This window comes from Fundulus heteroclitus, chromosome 16, assembly GCF_011125445.2.
Source record: "Fundulus heteroclitus isolate FHET01 chromosome 16, MU-UCD_Fhet_4.1, whole genome shotgun sequence".
Taxonomy (NCBI): Eukaryota; Metazoa; Chordata; class Actinopteri; order Cyprinodontiformes; family Fundulidae; genus Fundulus; species Fundulus heteroclitus.
The window spans coordinates 25,663,558-25,679,809 of NC_046376.1; the positions used below are offsets into that span (position 1 = coordinate 25,663,558).

At 38.5% G+C, this 16,252-nt stretch overlaps 1 protein-coding gene and 1 long non-coding RNA gene across 2 annotated transcripts; one reads left to right on the forward strand and one right to left on the reverse strand.

Moving 5' to 3' along the window:
- Nucleotides 1-1,153: 1,153 nt before the first annotated feature.
- On the reverse strand, nucleotides 1,154-15,767 carry LOC118566374 (activating transcription factor 7-interacting protein 2-like). Its single transcript, XM_036148257.1, has 14 exons — nucleotides 15,625-15,767; nucleotides 10,312-10,384; nucleotides 9,990-10,121; nucleotides 6,563-6,631; nucleotides 6,394-6,431; nucleotides 6,248-6,288; nucleotides 6,111-6,163; nucleotides 4,851-4,896; nucleotides 4,670-4,749; nucleotides 4,381-4,414; nucleotides 3,172-3,251; nucleotides 1,841-2,029; nucleotides 1,569-1,756; nucleotides 1,154-1,460 (listed from the first exon to the last, which is right to left on the reverse strand). Exons 1-14 carry the CDS (start codon nucleotides 15,762-15,764, stop codon nucleotides 1,250-1,252), a joined length of 1,374 nt encoding a protein of 457 aa, XP_036004150.1. The 5' UTR covers nucleotides 15,765-15,767; the 3' UTR covers nucleotides 1,154-1,249.
- LOC118566375 lies at nucleotides 15,315-16,162 on the forward strand. Its single transcript, XR_004932965.1, has 3 exons — nucleotides 15,315-15,414; nucleotides 15,711-15,779; nucleotides 15,993-16,162. It is a non-coding gene; the product is annotated as an uncharacterized LOC118566375 (long non-coding RNA).
- The last annotated feature ends 90 nt before the right edge of the window (nucleotides 16,163-16,252 follow it).

The following is a 16,252-nucleotide window of genomic DNA, read 5'->3' on the forward strand; positions in this document are numbered from 1 at the left end:
CCGGGAGGAACTCTGGAGCCGAGCACTGGAGAGCAGGACATCTGAGCAGAGCCGTGGAGCGCAGAGCATCAGAGCCGAGCAGAGCAGTGGCGAGCAGAACGTCAAAGCCGAGCAGAGGCGAGCAGAACGTCAGAGCCGAGCAGAGCCGAGCAGAGCATCAGAGCCGAGCAGAGGCGAGCAGAGCATCGGAGCCGAGCAGAGCATCAGAGCCGAGCAGAGCCGAGCAGATCATCAGAGCCGAGTAGAGGCGAGCAGAACATCAGAGCTGAGCAGAGGCGAGCAGAACCTCAGAGCCGAGTAGTGGAGCACAGGACGTCCGAGCCGTGCAGTGGAGGGCTGAACGTCCGAGCCGAGCGGTGGAGGTCTGAACGTCTGAGCCGAGCGGTGGAGGTCTGAACGTCTGAGCCGAACGGTGGAGGTCTGAACGTCTGAGCTGAATACTGGAGGAAACAAAACTGTCGGAAAGTCTATGGGCTGACTGTAACAAGACCAGGTGAACGGAGTCTTCAGGCTGACGGGTACAAACGGAGCTGACAAGAAAAACTGGCAGGGACTGAGCGGGAGTGAACGCTATGGACCGGCGACGGGAACAGAAAGAGGTGAGTCTGATAAAGCGGTGGGAACAGGTGGAAGCAGTTGTGGGTTAATTGCAGCCTGCCAGGTGAAACTGATCAGGCTGCGCAGGAACAAGAGAGAGGGAGAGAGGCTCAGCATGCAGCCAATAAGCTGCATCCTGACAGTAACATGAACAATTTCAAGTTGCTTTAGAAAAATTTTAAAAGCATGCTATGAACTTTGACGGTTATAGGTTTAAATCCAATAAGGATTTAACAGGTCTGTTTGGATTAACAGGTAAAATGTATGACGTTTAAAAGTATAGCAATCTGCTGGTTGACTCATGAAGCACTGAACTCATTTCAAACAATAACCGAACAAAAATTTGTTCCAACAGGCCTAAAACAGGAAAATGATCTGATTCACTACGTACTATAGGTTGACCATTTTAAACATGAAAAAACACCTGATGATGTGCAACAAATTGTTCTTCACATACATCATCTCAAAAGACCCAGTAGATTGACCTGCTGAAGTGTAGCAAGCATTTTATTAATATACAACAGTAATGTTAAAATAAACATTTTAACTCAAAGACAAATGTCCGTTGATCGAAAGTCACAAAAATAATCTTGATTTGCAACTAAAACAACTTTTAGGGGACAAAAGCACATATTCAGAGTATCGATGAATATTAGTCAGGTAGGATGGCAGTGGCAACTTTACTAAAGGGTCCATATCGGCCAAATACATCTTTGCCCACCACAGCAGCACATAACCTGTGCCCACGCTTGAATTTGTTGATGAGGGCGCACATTGGCAGAGACTTTGCTTCCAGTTTGTCATACGTGTCCCACTTCAGGAAGACGCCGCTCCCTTTGTATGTCTCCATGGTCAGGAAGATGCTGCAGCAGGGAGAGAAATAACATTTTATGTTTTAACTGATTCTCGGAAGTTTTTCTGTTGACTTGAACGTCTCACAACAGCTTTATTTGTTTAGCATTGTGTCTTACGTGTAACTTTCCATAGGTGGTGCACAGGGGTCTTCGTTCACCACGTTCCAGAGAACGGATATTCGAGTTGGGTTCTTAATGAAGGCCAGCTTTACTTCTACTATCTGAGGCATGCTGTACAAAGCTGCTTCCATCTTCAGGACAGGGGGGAAAGGGATTTTGGGAAGAGGTGGACAGAACAACATATCCTATTGGGTGGAAGACCAAAGAGGAGAATGTAACGAGACCCGCAAAAAGTTTGCTTTCTTCCATCTGTGGAGAATCTGTAATACCTCTACATCCTTCATCAGCTCTATGCCTTCTACTTCCTTGAGCTCAGGACTGCTACTGTGGCCAGCAGAGGAATGCTCTTTTTTTAACCTTTTCGTCGTTTGCTCAAGATGTTTTAGCTTATCATCGTGGTCATCTTCCTGGAGATCAGTTGGCTCTGTTTTTTCAACTGGCAACTGGCTGGCAACTTTCTGGATTTGACAAATAAAAAGGAAAATAAAAAGAAAAATCAGAAAACAAGAAGTGAAGTGAAATCTTGTGGTTTAAACAGAAAGTTTAATAAAATCAACTGTGAACACGTCCAGCTAATAATCTACTGTATCTTCTTGGAGGGGAGGGGTCTGGTTAATGGGGAAGTCGCCCCACTTGCACAATGGTAGGGGAAACATTAGACACAAAGGAGGAGACAGGTGGGGTGAAACGGTGAGCTCTGGGTAAAGAAAATGGAGCCAAAGTTGTGAAAACGTACATTTTCTCATGGTGAGGCACAAAAATTACTTGCTAGTCTCAACATATTAGGCGGATCCAACACGTGTGTGAATACAGCATATGGGACAACACCGGCAACTTTAAGCTCACCTGAATCTGTCAACTGTCCACATGGACAAGTAAAATGAAAATGTTTTACAGTCAGTCAGTACAAAGATTAGGCTAAGTGGCCCCAGTGACACGGTTCTTTTTTAAAAAGGAGGATGGCATGGGGATGGCAGTATCATGCTGAGGGTTTCTTTCACCGCCATTGTCACTGGCACTGGCAGAGCACACAAAATGGGAGGGAAAAGGACAACTCTGAACTTAAATCATCCTCTCAGCTATTGAAACTTGGAGATGGATGTTGCAGCAGATCAGTGATCCCTAACATATTTAAACAAGTTAAGGAAAGGATGGAAAAAAAGAAAAAAGAAAAAATTAACTTAATGCTTAAGCTGGGTCTGTTAACAAGCAACAAATCAATTCAAATGAGCTTAGTTCAAATTAAGACAGAAGCTTGGCTACAAAGAGGCTGATACTCTAGTATCCCTGATACTCCTGAAGAGTAATTTATACAAATAGTATTAGGGGGCTTATATAGGATTGCAAGTCTGCATATATAATTACAATCAAGTGGATAGAGGAATTGGTTATCAGTGCATCCATGAAAGCTTTAGGCACAAACAAAATGATAGAAGCACTACGGTAATCAGTGGTAACATTTCAGCTGCATGCAATAGTAAAACAGGAATGTAAATAGTAAAACGCACATAACAAGTAAAAGTTATAAACAAATACATAGAAGTACAGAGAAGTCTCAAAATAATTTTAAATTACTGATATAATCAAGTTAGGTCCTTACTGCGACAGACTCCGATCCTACCACACCATCTGAAGAGTCAAAGGGAATAAGACGTGGTGGCGGCTTCCTCTCACTTAAATCTGACCCAGCAGCCGTCAAAGTTTGGTGCAGATCACAGATGAAGAAGAAAGATCAGGAAGGAATCACAACAAACAGCAAGGATTTTGTTCATATGCTGATGAGAGGAGAATGTATAATATGCCTAACTATTCAATTTCAATCAAATTTTATTTATATAGCGCCAATTCAAGAAACATGTCATCTCAAGGCACTTTCCAAAGTCAAATTCAATCATATTATACAGATTGGTCAAAAAATTTCCTGTATAAGTGAACCAGCTGATTGCTTCAAAGTCCCGACAAGCAGCATTCACTCCTGGAGAAGCATAGAGCCACAGGGAGAGTCGTCTGTATTGTCCATGGCTTTGCAGCAATCCCTCATACTGAACAAGCATGAACCAGTCTTTAACTAAACAAGATTTGTTAAAGCTACAGTTGGTAATCCTGTTCAGAAACATTTTGTTATACTTGGTGAAATGGTCCTTCCATCCTGACACTAGTCAATACATTATGTATTCAGAGAAAGGAGGTTAAAATTTCTTGTATCTCTGTGAGAGCTGCAGGCCTGTAAAAACTCTGTACAATCCGGTCATTCGGTCCGAATGGCACGAATGGTCAGTTTTCGCCCTGCTCTCACTCCCCTCTGTCCCTCGAGTATCACATGACAATCTTTGTGACGCACTCATGTAACGCCAATGTGCACGTTACTTGCTGGTTTCTGATGTTACATTAAAAAAAACAATTGCAAATATGTTTATTGGTGAGCGCTGACTCTTCTAGTTCAAAAGGTCAATACTGGTAGCCCTTCATTTGACAGCAACAATGAAGTAGCTCTCAGTTTCAAAAAGGTTGGTGACCTGTGGCTCAGCGGTTAGCTTCGGTGTTAGCCGTTAATTCAAGCTCCGCTGTCCTCACCATATTCTTTGAAACGGAATGAGAGTTGCAACAAGGACTTTACATTTGATATTGTCTTTATACTGAAATCCAGCTAATCCATTGCAAATAAAAGATGTTGGTGGAAAAAAATATGACAAGGAAAAACTCCAAATCTGAAATTTAAAAACAGTGCCACTGACAATATGCGATGTCAGCAAAATGTTTGCGGTACTAAAAATTATGTTTGATGTAAGATGTTGGCGAATCAACTTACCTTCATTACTTGAACAAATACTCCCTCTTATTTCCTAGGGGGGGAAAAAAGGCGATTATTTTTAAAAGCGCTTCTATGTAATTAGCCAAACAATGGTCTGGTTACCTGCAAACATTTTATGATTATGCATTATGGTCCAGATTCACACTACTTCTCACAAAGTTTGATCCTGTAGTTGGATGCTGACAAAAAAACCTACACGGTTTATTGAAAGCAGTAAATGTATGCCTAAATGTTTCAAAATATATTAAAAATCAAAGGATTTGATTTAACGAAAATATATTTCTACCTTTTCATTAGGAGAACCCCAAGGAGTAAGAACAGGTGGAGGCTCCTCCTGATCTAAATCTGCCAAGGCGGTGGTCAACCCTTCGTACAAAAAGGAAACGACATAAGTGCAAAAGTAAAATTCTGGAAATCATACTTTAATATTAAAGGTTGAAATACTTCAAGCTATGAAATTAACTTACCTTCATTATGTGTACGGAACCTTTTTAATGCATTTCTTGTGCTTTCCTGGGGGGGAAAGGCGTTGCATTAGGAGTCAGAGCAATCAGCAGCTTTATGTACAAGACAGAATCAAACTTCAATCAAACTTTAATATCAGACAGATTTTATCCACTGTACTTTTTAAGGGGGGAATGTGTTAATTAATGTCACGTATAAATGTGGAATGAACATTTGTACTGTCATGTATATATGTGGAATGACATACATCTTGACATGATTGTTGATCATAACCAGAGTTTTCAAATGATTATTTCACTAAGAGGAAAAAGCTGCATGTTGTATTTAGTCAAAATATCTGGGTGATATTATCTGGGCCACTCATATGCAGGCCAGCGGTCACTTTTTCAGGGATAGAGATCTCGTTCTAGATAGGGAGGAACGTTGGTTTGAAAGGAAGCAATTTTGTGAAGAGACACCACCCGTTGTTAAACAGGAGTGGTGGACTTCAGTTCCAACTGTCTACTTCTTACAATGTTGTTTTTGCAAGCATGACTGCCCCCTGGGGACAATAAGTGGACTAAGAGGGCTCTAACCATCGGTTGGTAGTCTGACCTCTTTTGCATGTGCACTGCAAAAATGGATCTAAAAATAAGTAAAATGTTCTTAAAGTTAGTGTATTTGTCCTTGATTTGAGCAGGTAAATAAGATTATCTGCCAATGGAATTAGTATTTTAACCCCTAAAATAAGATAATTAGATATACTGCACTTGAAATAAGATGACGGAGATGAGTGGTTCCTATTTTAAGTGCAAAAATCTCATTCCATTGGCAAATCATCTTTTTTACCTGCTTAAATCCAGGACAAATACACTAACTTTAAGAACATTTTACTTATTTTTAGATCCATTTTTGCAGTGTGAACAACCAGTTTTGAATGTCACACTTGAATTGGTTGATCCCCTATGAAGATACTGCTAATGAAGTTGAGTTTACCTGCATCTCTACACAATGAAGTCTCTTGGAGAAGAGACATTTAAACAAAGAACCTGTCCAGAGGACCGATTCAATTTATTTTTTGCAACATTCTAATATATCTTTTACACTGGCCCATTTCTTGTCATTGCAATAATAAAAATAAACCTCAACACATTTAAACCACATATTCACACATCCCAATGTGCAGGTTTCTCAAACAAATGTGAGATCTTTGATTAAAGATAAAAAAAGTAAAAACATGACACCAACTTAAATGATTTACTAATAAAAAAGATGATATTTACCATGAGTTCAAAAAGAGCTCCTTTTTTGGCTTCACGGTTTGTTTTCTTTGTGCCTGTTATGGTTAAAAGAAAACTGACAATTAAAACAAATGCACTCTTTAGCATATTTGATACAATTTTGCTATCCATGTTCTTACTTTGTGACATTGCCTCCACAGGGACACGCTCTGGGCTTTGCCTGTAAAGTTCACAACAAAGCTCTTTATTTCCACACTTATTCAAGCTGCACACACATTTAACAGTCTTTATAACACTGATTAAGAACTAAGCAAGTCCCACATACCTGAGGCCGCCAGTGTTACCAGCAGAAGATGGAGAAGTCTACAAGGACGCAGAAGATTAGACTAAACTTGAGGACATATTTTTCATATTAAAATTAAAACACCTTTATATAGAATCACAATAACTGAACCCTAATCAAAACAAAATACTGGGTAGTGGTTTATACAAACCTGTTTTTGAATTTTTGCCATGTAGGCGAGAGCCACCTCTGCTCTCCTGGACACCGCATCGACTCGACTCTGAGGAACAAGGAATCCTTCAGTAAAAATTTGTCATTTAAAAAAAAGGGACATTTATAATATTACCCCTTCAGGTCTTGTCCCTTTGAATATTGTGTCAGGTTGAAAAACACAAACTTCATGTATTTTATTCTGGTTTTAGGTGACAAGGCTAGTTTCCAGCTCCTTTTAGCCTTCTTTATCCCCCTTACCAGACTCGTGTCTGCTATGACTTTATTTCTGAAGACCTCAGAAAGCCCTCTGGATCTTACCCTAGTATTCACTCTCTCCACCAACAGTCAGGGACTCACCAAACCAAACATCTGAAACTTAAACAGGGTAAACCTCTTTTGAAAAACAGAGTGGCAATTTTTTGATAATGTGCACCTAATGTGAAACACTTGTGTAATTTTAGCTATTTGAAGGTGGAATAAATGTAGGGGAGCCCCACTGTATTCCTTAACAGAAACTGCATTTTTTTTTCCCTTTTGAAAGAGTATTTCACAAAAACAGTAGCAGTTTTTGGCACGGGTGAACCGGGCAGTTGACGAAGGTGGCACTTTTTTCAGTGACACGTGGGGGGGGGGCAGTGTTGAGAATTAAAAATATATCTTAGTTGGGGTCACTGAGGAAAGCAGAGTGGGTCTGTCCCTCCCTGCTCCACCGTAAGATAAACATGGAGTTTTATTGCTGAGGGGGTGGGTCAGAAAGAGAGTTCCTTTGTTCAAAACAGATTTTCCCCTCCTCCTAAAAGACATTGGGATGGTCTCACCCTTAAAAAGATATGTTCAGACTTTTTAAAGTTAGACAGACTTATCCACCGCGGTGAGAACAACATCTTGTAATGGTATGTACTCTGTCTTCATATTTAATTTCTATGAATTAAATATGTATTTAAACCGTTCTACCTCTGATCAATGATTCCTCATTTATTGTCAAATCTTAAACCGGGGTAAAAATGGGCCTTTAGTAGCGAAGCAGGATTAGGCCAATAATACATAAATCACAGCGGTTAAAAAAAAAAAAAAAAAAATTTATAATCTGCGCCCAAAAGCACCAATTCCTCACACAATGAGCAGCTGCAGCCGCCCTGGTTGCTGTGAGAAGATGCTGCACACAGCACAGAGGCTCACAGGCTGGAGGCTTATGAGACGAAGAAAGGCCAATGTGGAGGCAGTTCACCTCTGGGCCTCTCAAATGGACCGGGAAACAGGACTGCGGGGGATCTACTCTACACTGTGGCTAAAGTCAGTCACACTAAGGGGCGGGGTAGTCAGGGATGTTCTGACGGTCTGTTTCATGCCGAACTGCTCGTGGTTGAACTGTTTTTCCTTTTTCTTTCTACCAAATAATAAAACGCAGCCGCGAAGTCCCCCTCGCAGCCGCAGGTAACCCAGCACATCAGGCTCAATCTGATATTTCGCAAGAGCCTTCATAATAATAATAATTATAATAACAATAACAACAATAATAATAATAATAATAATAAAAGAAAAACTGGAGCGAGTTAAAGTAGCAAAGATGCTGGAAGGTAAGAAGAAAGAAACGAGTAGAGAAAATGTCTGCAGGACCAGCCTGTGCACAAGATGAACCAGTTAAGTTTTTACCGCAGTTTTTTAACTGTGGGGCCGAAGTTCTTTACTGGAGGGGCCAAGTTCAGCGTGATTTCAGTCAACCAGGCTAGTAATGGACCAAGCAGCATCACTACATCCTGTTTTCTTGTGTTTCTACATTAAAAACAGTAGTTATTAAATAGAAAAAGAAATAAGTTGAGTAATTCCCTTACTATGTTTGGTGTTTAGCACTTTCCTTATGTTGTTTTTTTATTGTATTCTAACACTGTACATTCTATAATGTTTAGTATTGTTGCTGTTATTGTTAGTTGTGGCTGGGGAGGCCAGGTTCCATCAAGGTTGTGAAGTTGATGCAGAGGGACAGAAAAATGGCAGCCATAGCTGGAGGAGGAGACAGATGAGGAGGGACAGGAGAAAGAGAAGAAGAAGGTGACAGAGGAGGAGGAGCAAGAACCACCAAACAAAAAACAAAAGAAAACAGATACATGTGTAGGGCTTGGCTAGCAATAAGTGTTTGCATTGAATCGTATAAAACGTCCAAGGATTGTGGTTTCTTCCAACTGTTTGAGTTATGTTTTTTTCAGTAATGTTAATATAGGTATTAAATATAATTTTACACAAAATGTGCTACAAAAACACTTCATATGACTTTGTATATCATGCATTTCTTTTCAGAATTACAGTACTGACACTTTAAACTGGAACTAAATGTTTAATCCAATGAAATAGAATCAAGGATAACCTAAAAATAGTTTGATTAAAATTCATCATATTATTTGAAGCAAAGAAGATATGTATAACAAAAATCTAAATACCTACAGGGTTTCCCCACTGTATTAAATACCACCTGTGTTATATATAATATTTACATGGTAGTTTTTATGTTTGCTAACATGTGGAGAACGCCCAGAAAAAAAAGTACCCTCTTTTATAGACGATAAACACAAAATCGTTATTCAGAGAAACTCTACCAGGCGGAAAGACAAGAAAAACAAAATGCTGAAAGGTGCTACATGCTAAGTTAGCATTAGCACCCCCTTGAGCTGAGCAGTACTACATCACGGCATGTCACATCGCCCCTCTCTGAATGATTTCCCACCTTAAATCAATTGAAATTCAAATTGTATATGAAAATTGTTCCAACAGCTTTCCGGTGCTGGTTTGGTGTGGTTTCCCAATCTGTCAGGATATTGGAGCATTGCACACCCTAATCGACAAACGCTGATCAACCACACCTCAAGCACTTTGGGAAAGTCTACCCCGTAACACAGACAGATGACAAGAGAGGCTTACAGAGTTCTAAACAGATCATTACTCTGTCTCATTACTCTAAAGTCTTGATGAAAGCCTTCTGCACAGGCCTTTTCAGTGAAATGTCTGGTTTGGTCAGATTTCTGTAGGTTCATAATGCCACAAATGCAGGAATTAAAATAAGTAGTTGTAACCTGATAAAGTGCAAAGTGAAACTGGTATCAACACTTCATCTAGGTACTTTATAACTGATTAAAGATTTAAAAAGGACAAAAACAGACAAAAAATACTAAACAAAAAAGATAAAATGCAGTAAAACCATACCATCAAGCCAAGAGTTTTAAGTTAAGTTTAGAGTTTAAGTTAACTTCTGCTAAACATCCTCAAAGATTTGTTTCTTTGAATAGGAATAGATGCTTAAAGGTTGTCAGAATATTTGTATTTTAGGCAACAGAAACAGAAATAGAATGAAACATAATATAATTACAAAAAAAGAAGATCGAGGCTAAAAAATATATCAACCAGAAAGAGAAGACACAAACATTTTCCCCCACCTCTAGTTTCTGGATGGACGTTTCAAAGCTGCTTTCATTGTTAGTGTCTTGAATTTCTTGTATAACACTCTGAAGCTGCCGTTCCTTATTTGCCACTGCTTTACGGACCTCCTGCTCGATCAGAGCTTGCACCTGTAGAAACACAGAAGGTCAGTGAGAATCAGCAATTCTTTGCATTTTTAAATATCTCCTACATCCAAAGTCTTGAGATAGTTACAACTCAACGGATTGCATGCATCCTTTTCACCTCTTTGGCTTAATCTGTCTTTATTAGTTATCTTTAAATTAGTAACAGCCACAAAACCTCAGTTTTTTTTCTCACCTGTGATTGGCAGATCTTTAGCTTCATATCACTGGCTCCAGTTGGACCCGGCGCAGGAGGTAACGTCTTCATTCTTTTCAAGAAAACAGACAGAAACTGTTGCATTACAGTGGAGCAGAGACCGCAGTCCCATATTGACACCACTGCCAGGAAAAGCCAAATGCCAAAAACATGTAAAACGCAGAAGCACAGACAAATTAATGAGAAAGTAGAATAATTCAGCAGGTCGATTAAAAGGTAAGAAAAAGTATCCAAACCCCATTTCATTCTTGACTGCAACAAAAATAATTAAGGTGGTTTTTCAGTTTTTTAAACCCTCCTTTTCCTTCCTCTTCACTTTTACTCTTAATTTGTTTGGCAGATCAGATTCAATAGATGTAGGACGAAATCGGCTGGTGACCCCAATCAATTTTCAACAACATTGGCGCAGACCCGCGGTAGAAAATGAAATCAGTCATTCACTGAGCACAATATAATGAGCGCTGCCAGGTTAAGGTGATGAAAACCCTCTTTGGCAGGGGAAGTTATTACAATTGGAGAAGCTGTTACTCAGTAGTGGAAAGTTCCTGTACCTTCCACCCGGTGTGCTTCGATCACAGGTCTTTTAAAAGTCCCTAAGGCTAAAAGAAAAACTGTAGGGAAACATGCTTTTTCCTTTCCTCGTGCCCCGTCTCTTTGGAACAATCTCCCTTTATACATTCTGCAGGCATGTTGTGTGGTGGTTTTTAAAGCCAAGCTAAAGACCCACTTCATCTTTTCTTATCCAGCCTAATTTGATGCCTAAACTATATGGTTTCAATATTGGTGTTTCCTTTTGTTTTTAAATTGTATTGTTTTATTTATTTATTTACTATTATTATCACCTATTGTTTAGCACTTTGACTGAAAGCGCTATATAAATAAAGTTATTGATTTAATAACAACAACAAGGGCTCTTTGTCAGTTTTCTTTGTCTGTTCCTCTCTGCTTTCCTCATTTCTCCGACATTCCGTTTAATCCTACAAAACCATCGCTTTTGCCACCTTTCCTTCAGTCTTCGTTTAACTTAAGTTATCCATCGTATAAATGGTTCTATTTTTTTTAACCCACTTTAGCAGTCTTATCTGCAATCTTGTTTCCATTAATGCCTATATATGCTGGTAGCCAGACAAATGTAACAATAGTACCCATCAATTGAATTTGATACAATACTTGCTGTATTTCAATCAAGATGTCTAATCTATTTTTGGAAATTGTATTGTTTTATTTCTTGTTTTACTATTTTTAATCACCTACTGTTTAGCACTTTGGATGAAAGCGCTTCATAAATAAAGTTATTGATCAAATAATAATAACAATAAAATAATAATAATAATAATAATAATAATAATAATAATAATAATAATAATAATAATAATAATAATAATAATAATAATAATAATATGCTCTTTGTCAGATGTAATCAGTGGCGTAGGAATAGGGGGGGAAAGGGGGGCAAGTGCCCCCTCACTTTTTGGACAGGGGGGGCAAAAGGTATGCTTTGCCCTCCCACTTTTGAGATAAAATTTAATTTTAACTTTTTCCATTATTTTGTACAACAGTAAGAAAGCTAACAATATCAACAAGAAGTATTTGGCTACCTAATTAATTGATAGAGTTGCTATCATTGAATTCAATTCTTCTTATTAATTATTTTGTTTTCTCTTAATTCAATTTTAAATTACTTGAAGTCTACTGTTTATTTCATTATCTTTTTAATGTTCAAATTCATTATTATTTTGTTTAATATGGGTTAAACTTCAGTACTCTTAGTATGTGTAAATTGTTCACATCTTGTATGACTATGTACTGTGTACTGGGACCTAGTTAATAAGTAACATGTGTGGGCATCTTCTCGGTATCCAACTTTTATGAGTCTGTCCACTTAATGACCTCTTGACTCATGCGCTATAGTCACTTCCTTTAAAACCATTAAGACAAAGAAGACAAGATTTAAACCAAGACCTAGGATAGCCTGAATTTTTACAAGAACCCACCGATTCCCACCGTAGTAAGTTATATTATTTTTATTATCAATAATTGCACATTTGTTATGTCAAAACCATTTTACTCTGAAATCAATATTAGTAACTTTAAAGGAGAAGTCCGGTCAACAAGGAAAAATCAGGGGATCATTAGCTATACCTAAAACTAATACGTTCGTGGTTATTTAATGAATTTAGCGTTAATCAATAAGAAAAATAAATTGTCGTCTGGATCACTATTCATTAAAATAGTGGAAAAAGTGGAAAAAACCTTAGTTATTTCACCTTTCCACTTCATGATCCACCACGGGCTGTTTTGTTGGATTGCCCACTTGCCATCGTGTTTCTGACCAGAGAGAAAATATGTCGTTTGTAGCCAACATTTGGAAGAAGAATGTCTTCAAGATGACATGAGAGCGAGGATTTTTTGGTAGGTTTTTCTTTTTTTTATGATGTAGAATTTGCCGTAACATTTGTTTACCCGATCAGAGCGGCGGAGGGATACGACGAACTTGCTGTGAAGCCCACTTGGTCCTAGTAAAGTGACAACAGTGTCAACTATAGTCCAAGCCATCCAGTCATTGACAGACAATACAGTAGCAGTCTCAATGGTGTCCAAGTTGAAAAAAACTCATCAAGATCTATCTGATCGTCCCTGTCACAACTGCTACGTCCACACTGAGAAAAATCAAGACCTATCTCCGTTCAACAATGCGGCAGGACAGGCTTAATAATTGTTTGATTCTGCATGCCCATAAAGACTTAGACTCTGAAGCCATAGAATTTGCCAGCAAGAATGACCGTCGCCTCAGGTTTTTTGGCAAATTTGACTAACCAGGTCATCTCCTTAAAAATGTTGATATTGCTGTTTGCTGTAGTTCAGTAATAACCATTTTGCAGACCATTTAGCTGTACTCCAATTTTTATGTCACAAAACATTAAAGGTTTCCTCAATGCTTCTGATAATTTTGCCTTTCTGGTCATTTTTACATTTTATGCACAACCTTAAGTTTAATGACCTGTGGCTGCCTATGCCTCTTGGGGTAGTTCTTTGTTTGGTAAATACCTCCTAAATGTTGAGAAGATAATGATGTGCCTCGAAAAAATAACTCTTAAGCCTACAATGCTGATATAGATGTAGATGTACTGATTGCTTCGTTAATCAGTTAAACACGTTAAATAGGGGGGCATTTCACTTTTCCTTGCCTACGGACCCAAAAGATTTTTTTGGTTTGCTCCGCTCGCCATTTGGATATAATACCTTATCTATCTTATTTGCCCCCCCACATTTCAAAACCTTCCTGTGCCCCTGGTAATGGACTACCAGGATATTTTTGAGCACTTTATGCTTTCTTCTGCTAACAAAGGTTAAAGAGATGCTGTTGTCATTATCCAGCTCAACCTGGCACCTGGGGTCCGTTCTTCGTACGTTGCTTAAAACATCCAAGATCAAATGACACATCCAAGATGATTTCATCCAGCTAATCATGATCCGGCTAAGTGGGTTCTTCGAACACACCGGTTGTTTATGATTAGTATGGCTGGATTGAGTTATCTGAGATAACTGCACGTTCATGCGTTTGTTTAAAAGGGGAAATGTATCGATAGAAACATTGATCAGCAGCGCTGCTATTGGTTGTTCAGCATGGCCAAAGAACGCCCACAGTTTTTCTCCCAAGCAGAACACGAGCTTTTAATAGAAGGTTATGTCGAATTTGAGTCATTAATTAAAACGACAGTGAACACCTCAAAGTCTGCTTAAGCCAGAGAGAGGGCTGGCAAAAAGTAGCAGACAAATTAATGCTTAAATACTCTCCATGTTAGATGTTTCTATCACTTTCTACAGTATGTATTTTTGCATTTTAATAATTTGCTATTTACTTTGTTCTTTTATATCAGAGCCTCCACGGGACCCACTAGAACATGGGAACAAGTAAAAGTGAAGTACAAGAATATTCTACTAAATGGTAGCCTTTAATTATTATACTTTATTTTAAAAGAGGCACTTGTTATGTCAAGAGATCCAAATTTCGGTGTCATTTCTTAGAGACGGGAAGTAAAGGACACGTGCAAACTGGGATTTTTAACAAAAAATTATTTATCTATAAAAAAAAATGAAGTTCTTCCTTTTCCAAGTCATCCACAGTTTACACGGTAAAACTGTATTGCTCCGTGTCTAGATAATCCATCCATAATTATTTTTTTTAAATACAATATACGGCTCGACAGGAAGCAAGCCTTTCAAAGTAAAACTAAACTTGACAATAAAATGGCCTGAACAAATCTTACCGAATATGATAAAAAATAAAAAGCAAACTATCATACAAATAACTTACATATTTTCTATTTATGGCTCTAACACCACTTTTTCCTCTTTAAAGCCACTGTTAAATTATGTGTTTGTCTGTTTATAACAACCACCAAGAAAAATCTCTCTACAATTACACTGTCGCGCTGCTCTAAAGGATCCTGTCTATTGCGCAATACGCGATTAATTCGAAAAACTCTGCAAATTATTCTTGCACCTTCCGCAACAGGTTGCTGTCGTAAAAATTGACATGGCCGCGACAGACTTCAACATCTCCTCCGCTTATACAGCCGTGATCTAATCTTGTTTACATGAAATAAGCCTGCTCTGGAGCAGGCTTAAGCTGGCGCACATGTTGCTATGACAACAAGTGCAGGATGTCTTTCGAAGAACCAAACGATCCAAGATCATGCCAAATCGTCAACAATGAAATCCTGCTAACTGAGTTAGCGACGTACGAAGAACGGACCCTTGCTCATTGCTTGTTTGCCTTCATTATGTGTACTCTGAGTGGCAAAAAAGAAACTTCACCGCGATAATAACACGCGGTGACAATAAAGAATGTCATCAGTTCACCAAAACACAACAAAAAGGCATGTAGGGTCACATCAAACTGCACAGTTCAGGAAGCTCCCAGTTACAACCAGCCCTAAAAGTCCAGCTCTGCTAATCAGTTTAGGTGTGTTGAAGCAGAGACGCCTCTAAAGGTCGCAGGACAACGGCCCTTGAGGACTGGGGTGTGAGACCCCTGGTAAACTCGTATTATGGTTAAAACAAAGACGTCTCTGGCAGGTACGCCTCAGATGAGGATTGCACTAAATAACAATATAGAGCAGCTTCTCTGTTTATTAGAATGTGCCGCATGCTCCTCGGTTTTGCTTTGTTTTACTTCCAAGTGGAAGATGGCATTAGAAAACTAAGTTATGATTCTGCTCTTTACGCTTTAAGTCTCTGCAAAACGAAAACTAAAAGTCATTAAATAGTTAACTAATGGTAACTCACAAATTTTCGGTTTGTCCCTCTGCTTTCATTTGTTTGTTTTCCTTTTTCTTCTTCTTCTTCTGATGCGTCTTCTTCTTTCTCTTAAGGTCTTCTTCTTCTTGAGTTTGTTGGTGGTTGGCAAACATCTTATCGGTGTTCATTACCGCCATCACCTGGTAAGGAGTGTGGCTCAGAATGGCGATTTGTATTTCAAAATATGCTTATACAGTATACATATCTGTATATGTAAAATAATAATTTACAAATAGAAAATCTTCCTAATTAGTCATATTATTATTATTATTATTATTATTATTTTTATTATTATTATTATTATTATAGATTTTAAATACATATTGATAACACTATTTTTTATTTTTTTTGTGCAGAATGTCCACCAGGTCAAATGTAACTTTCTACTCAGTAAGCTTTCGAACCAAGTTCTTTCTTTCTTCTTCATAACTCTTGCAACACATCACTACATGTTCTACTGATTCTTCTTGTCCACAATATTCACATCTATATGTGAAGTATGTTTTCCTATTTTGAATAGTGTGTCATTTAATCCAGTATGTCCAAATCTAAGTCTTGAAATAACCGTTTCTTCGCTTCTGTTCTTCTCTGCTTTCCTCATTTCTCCGACTTTCCA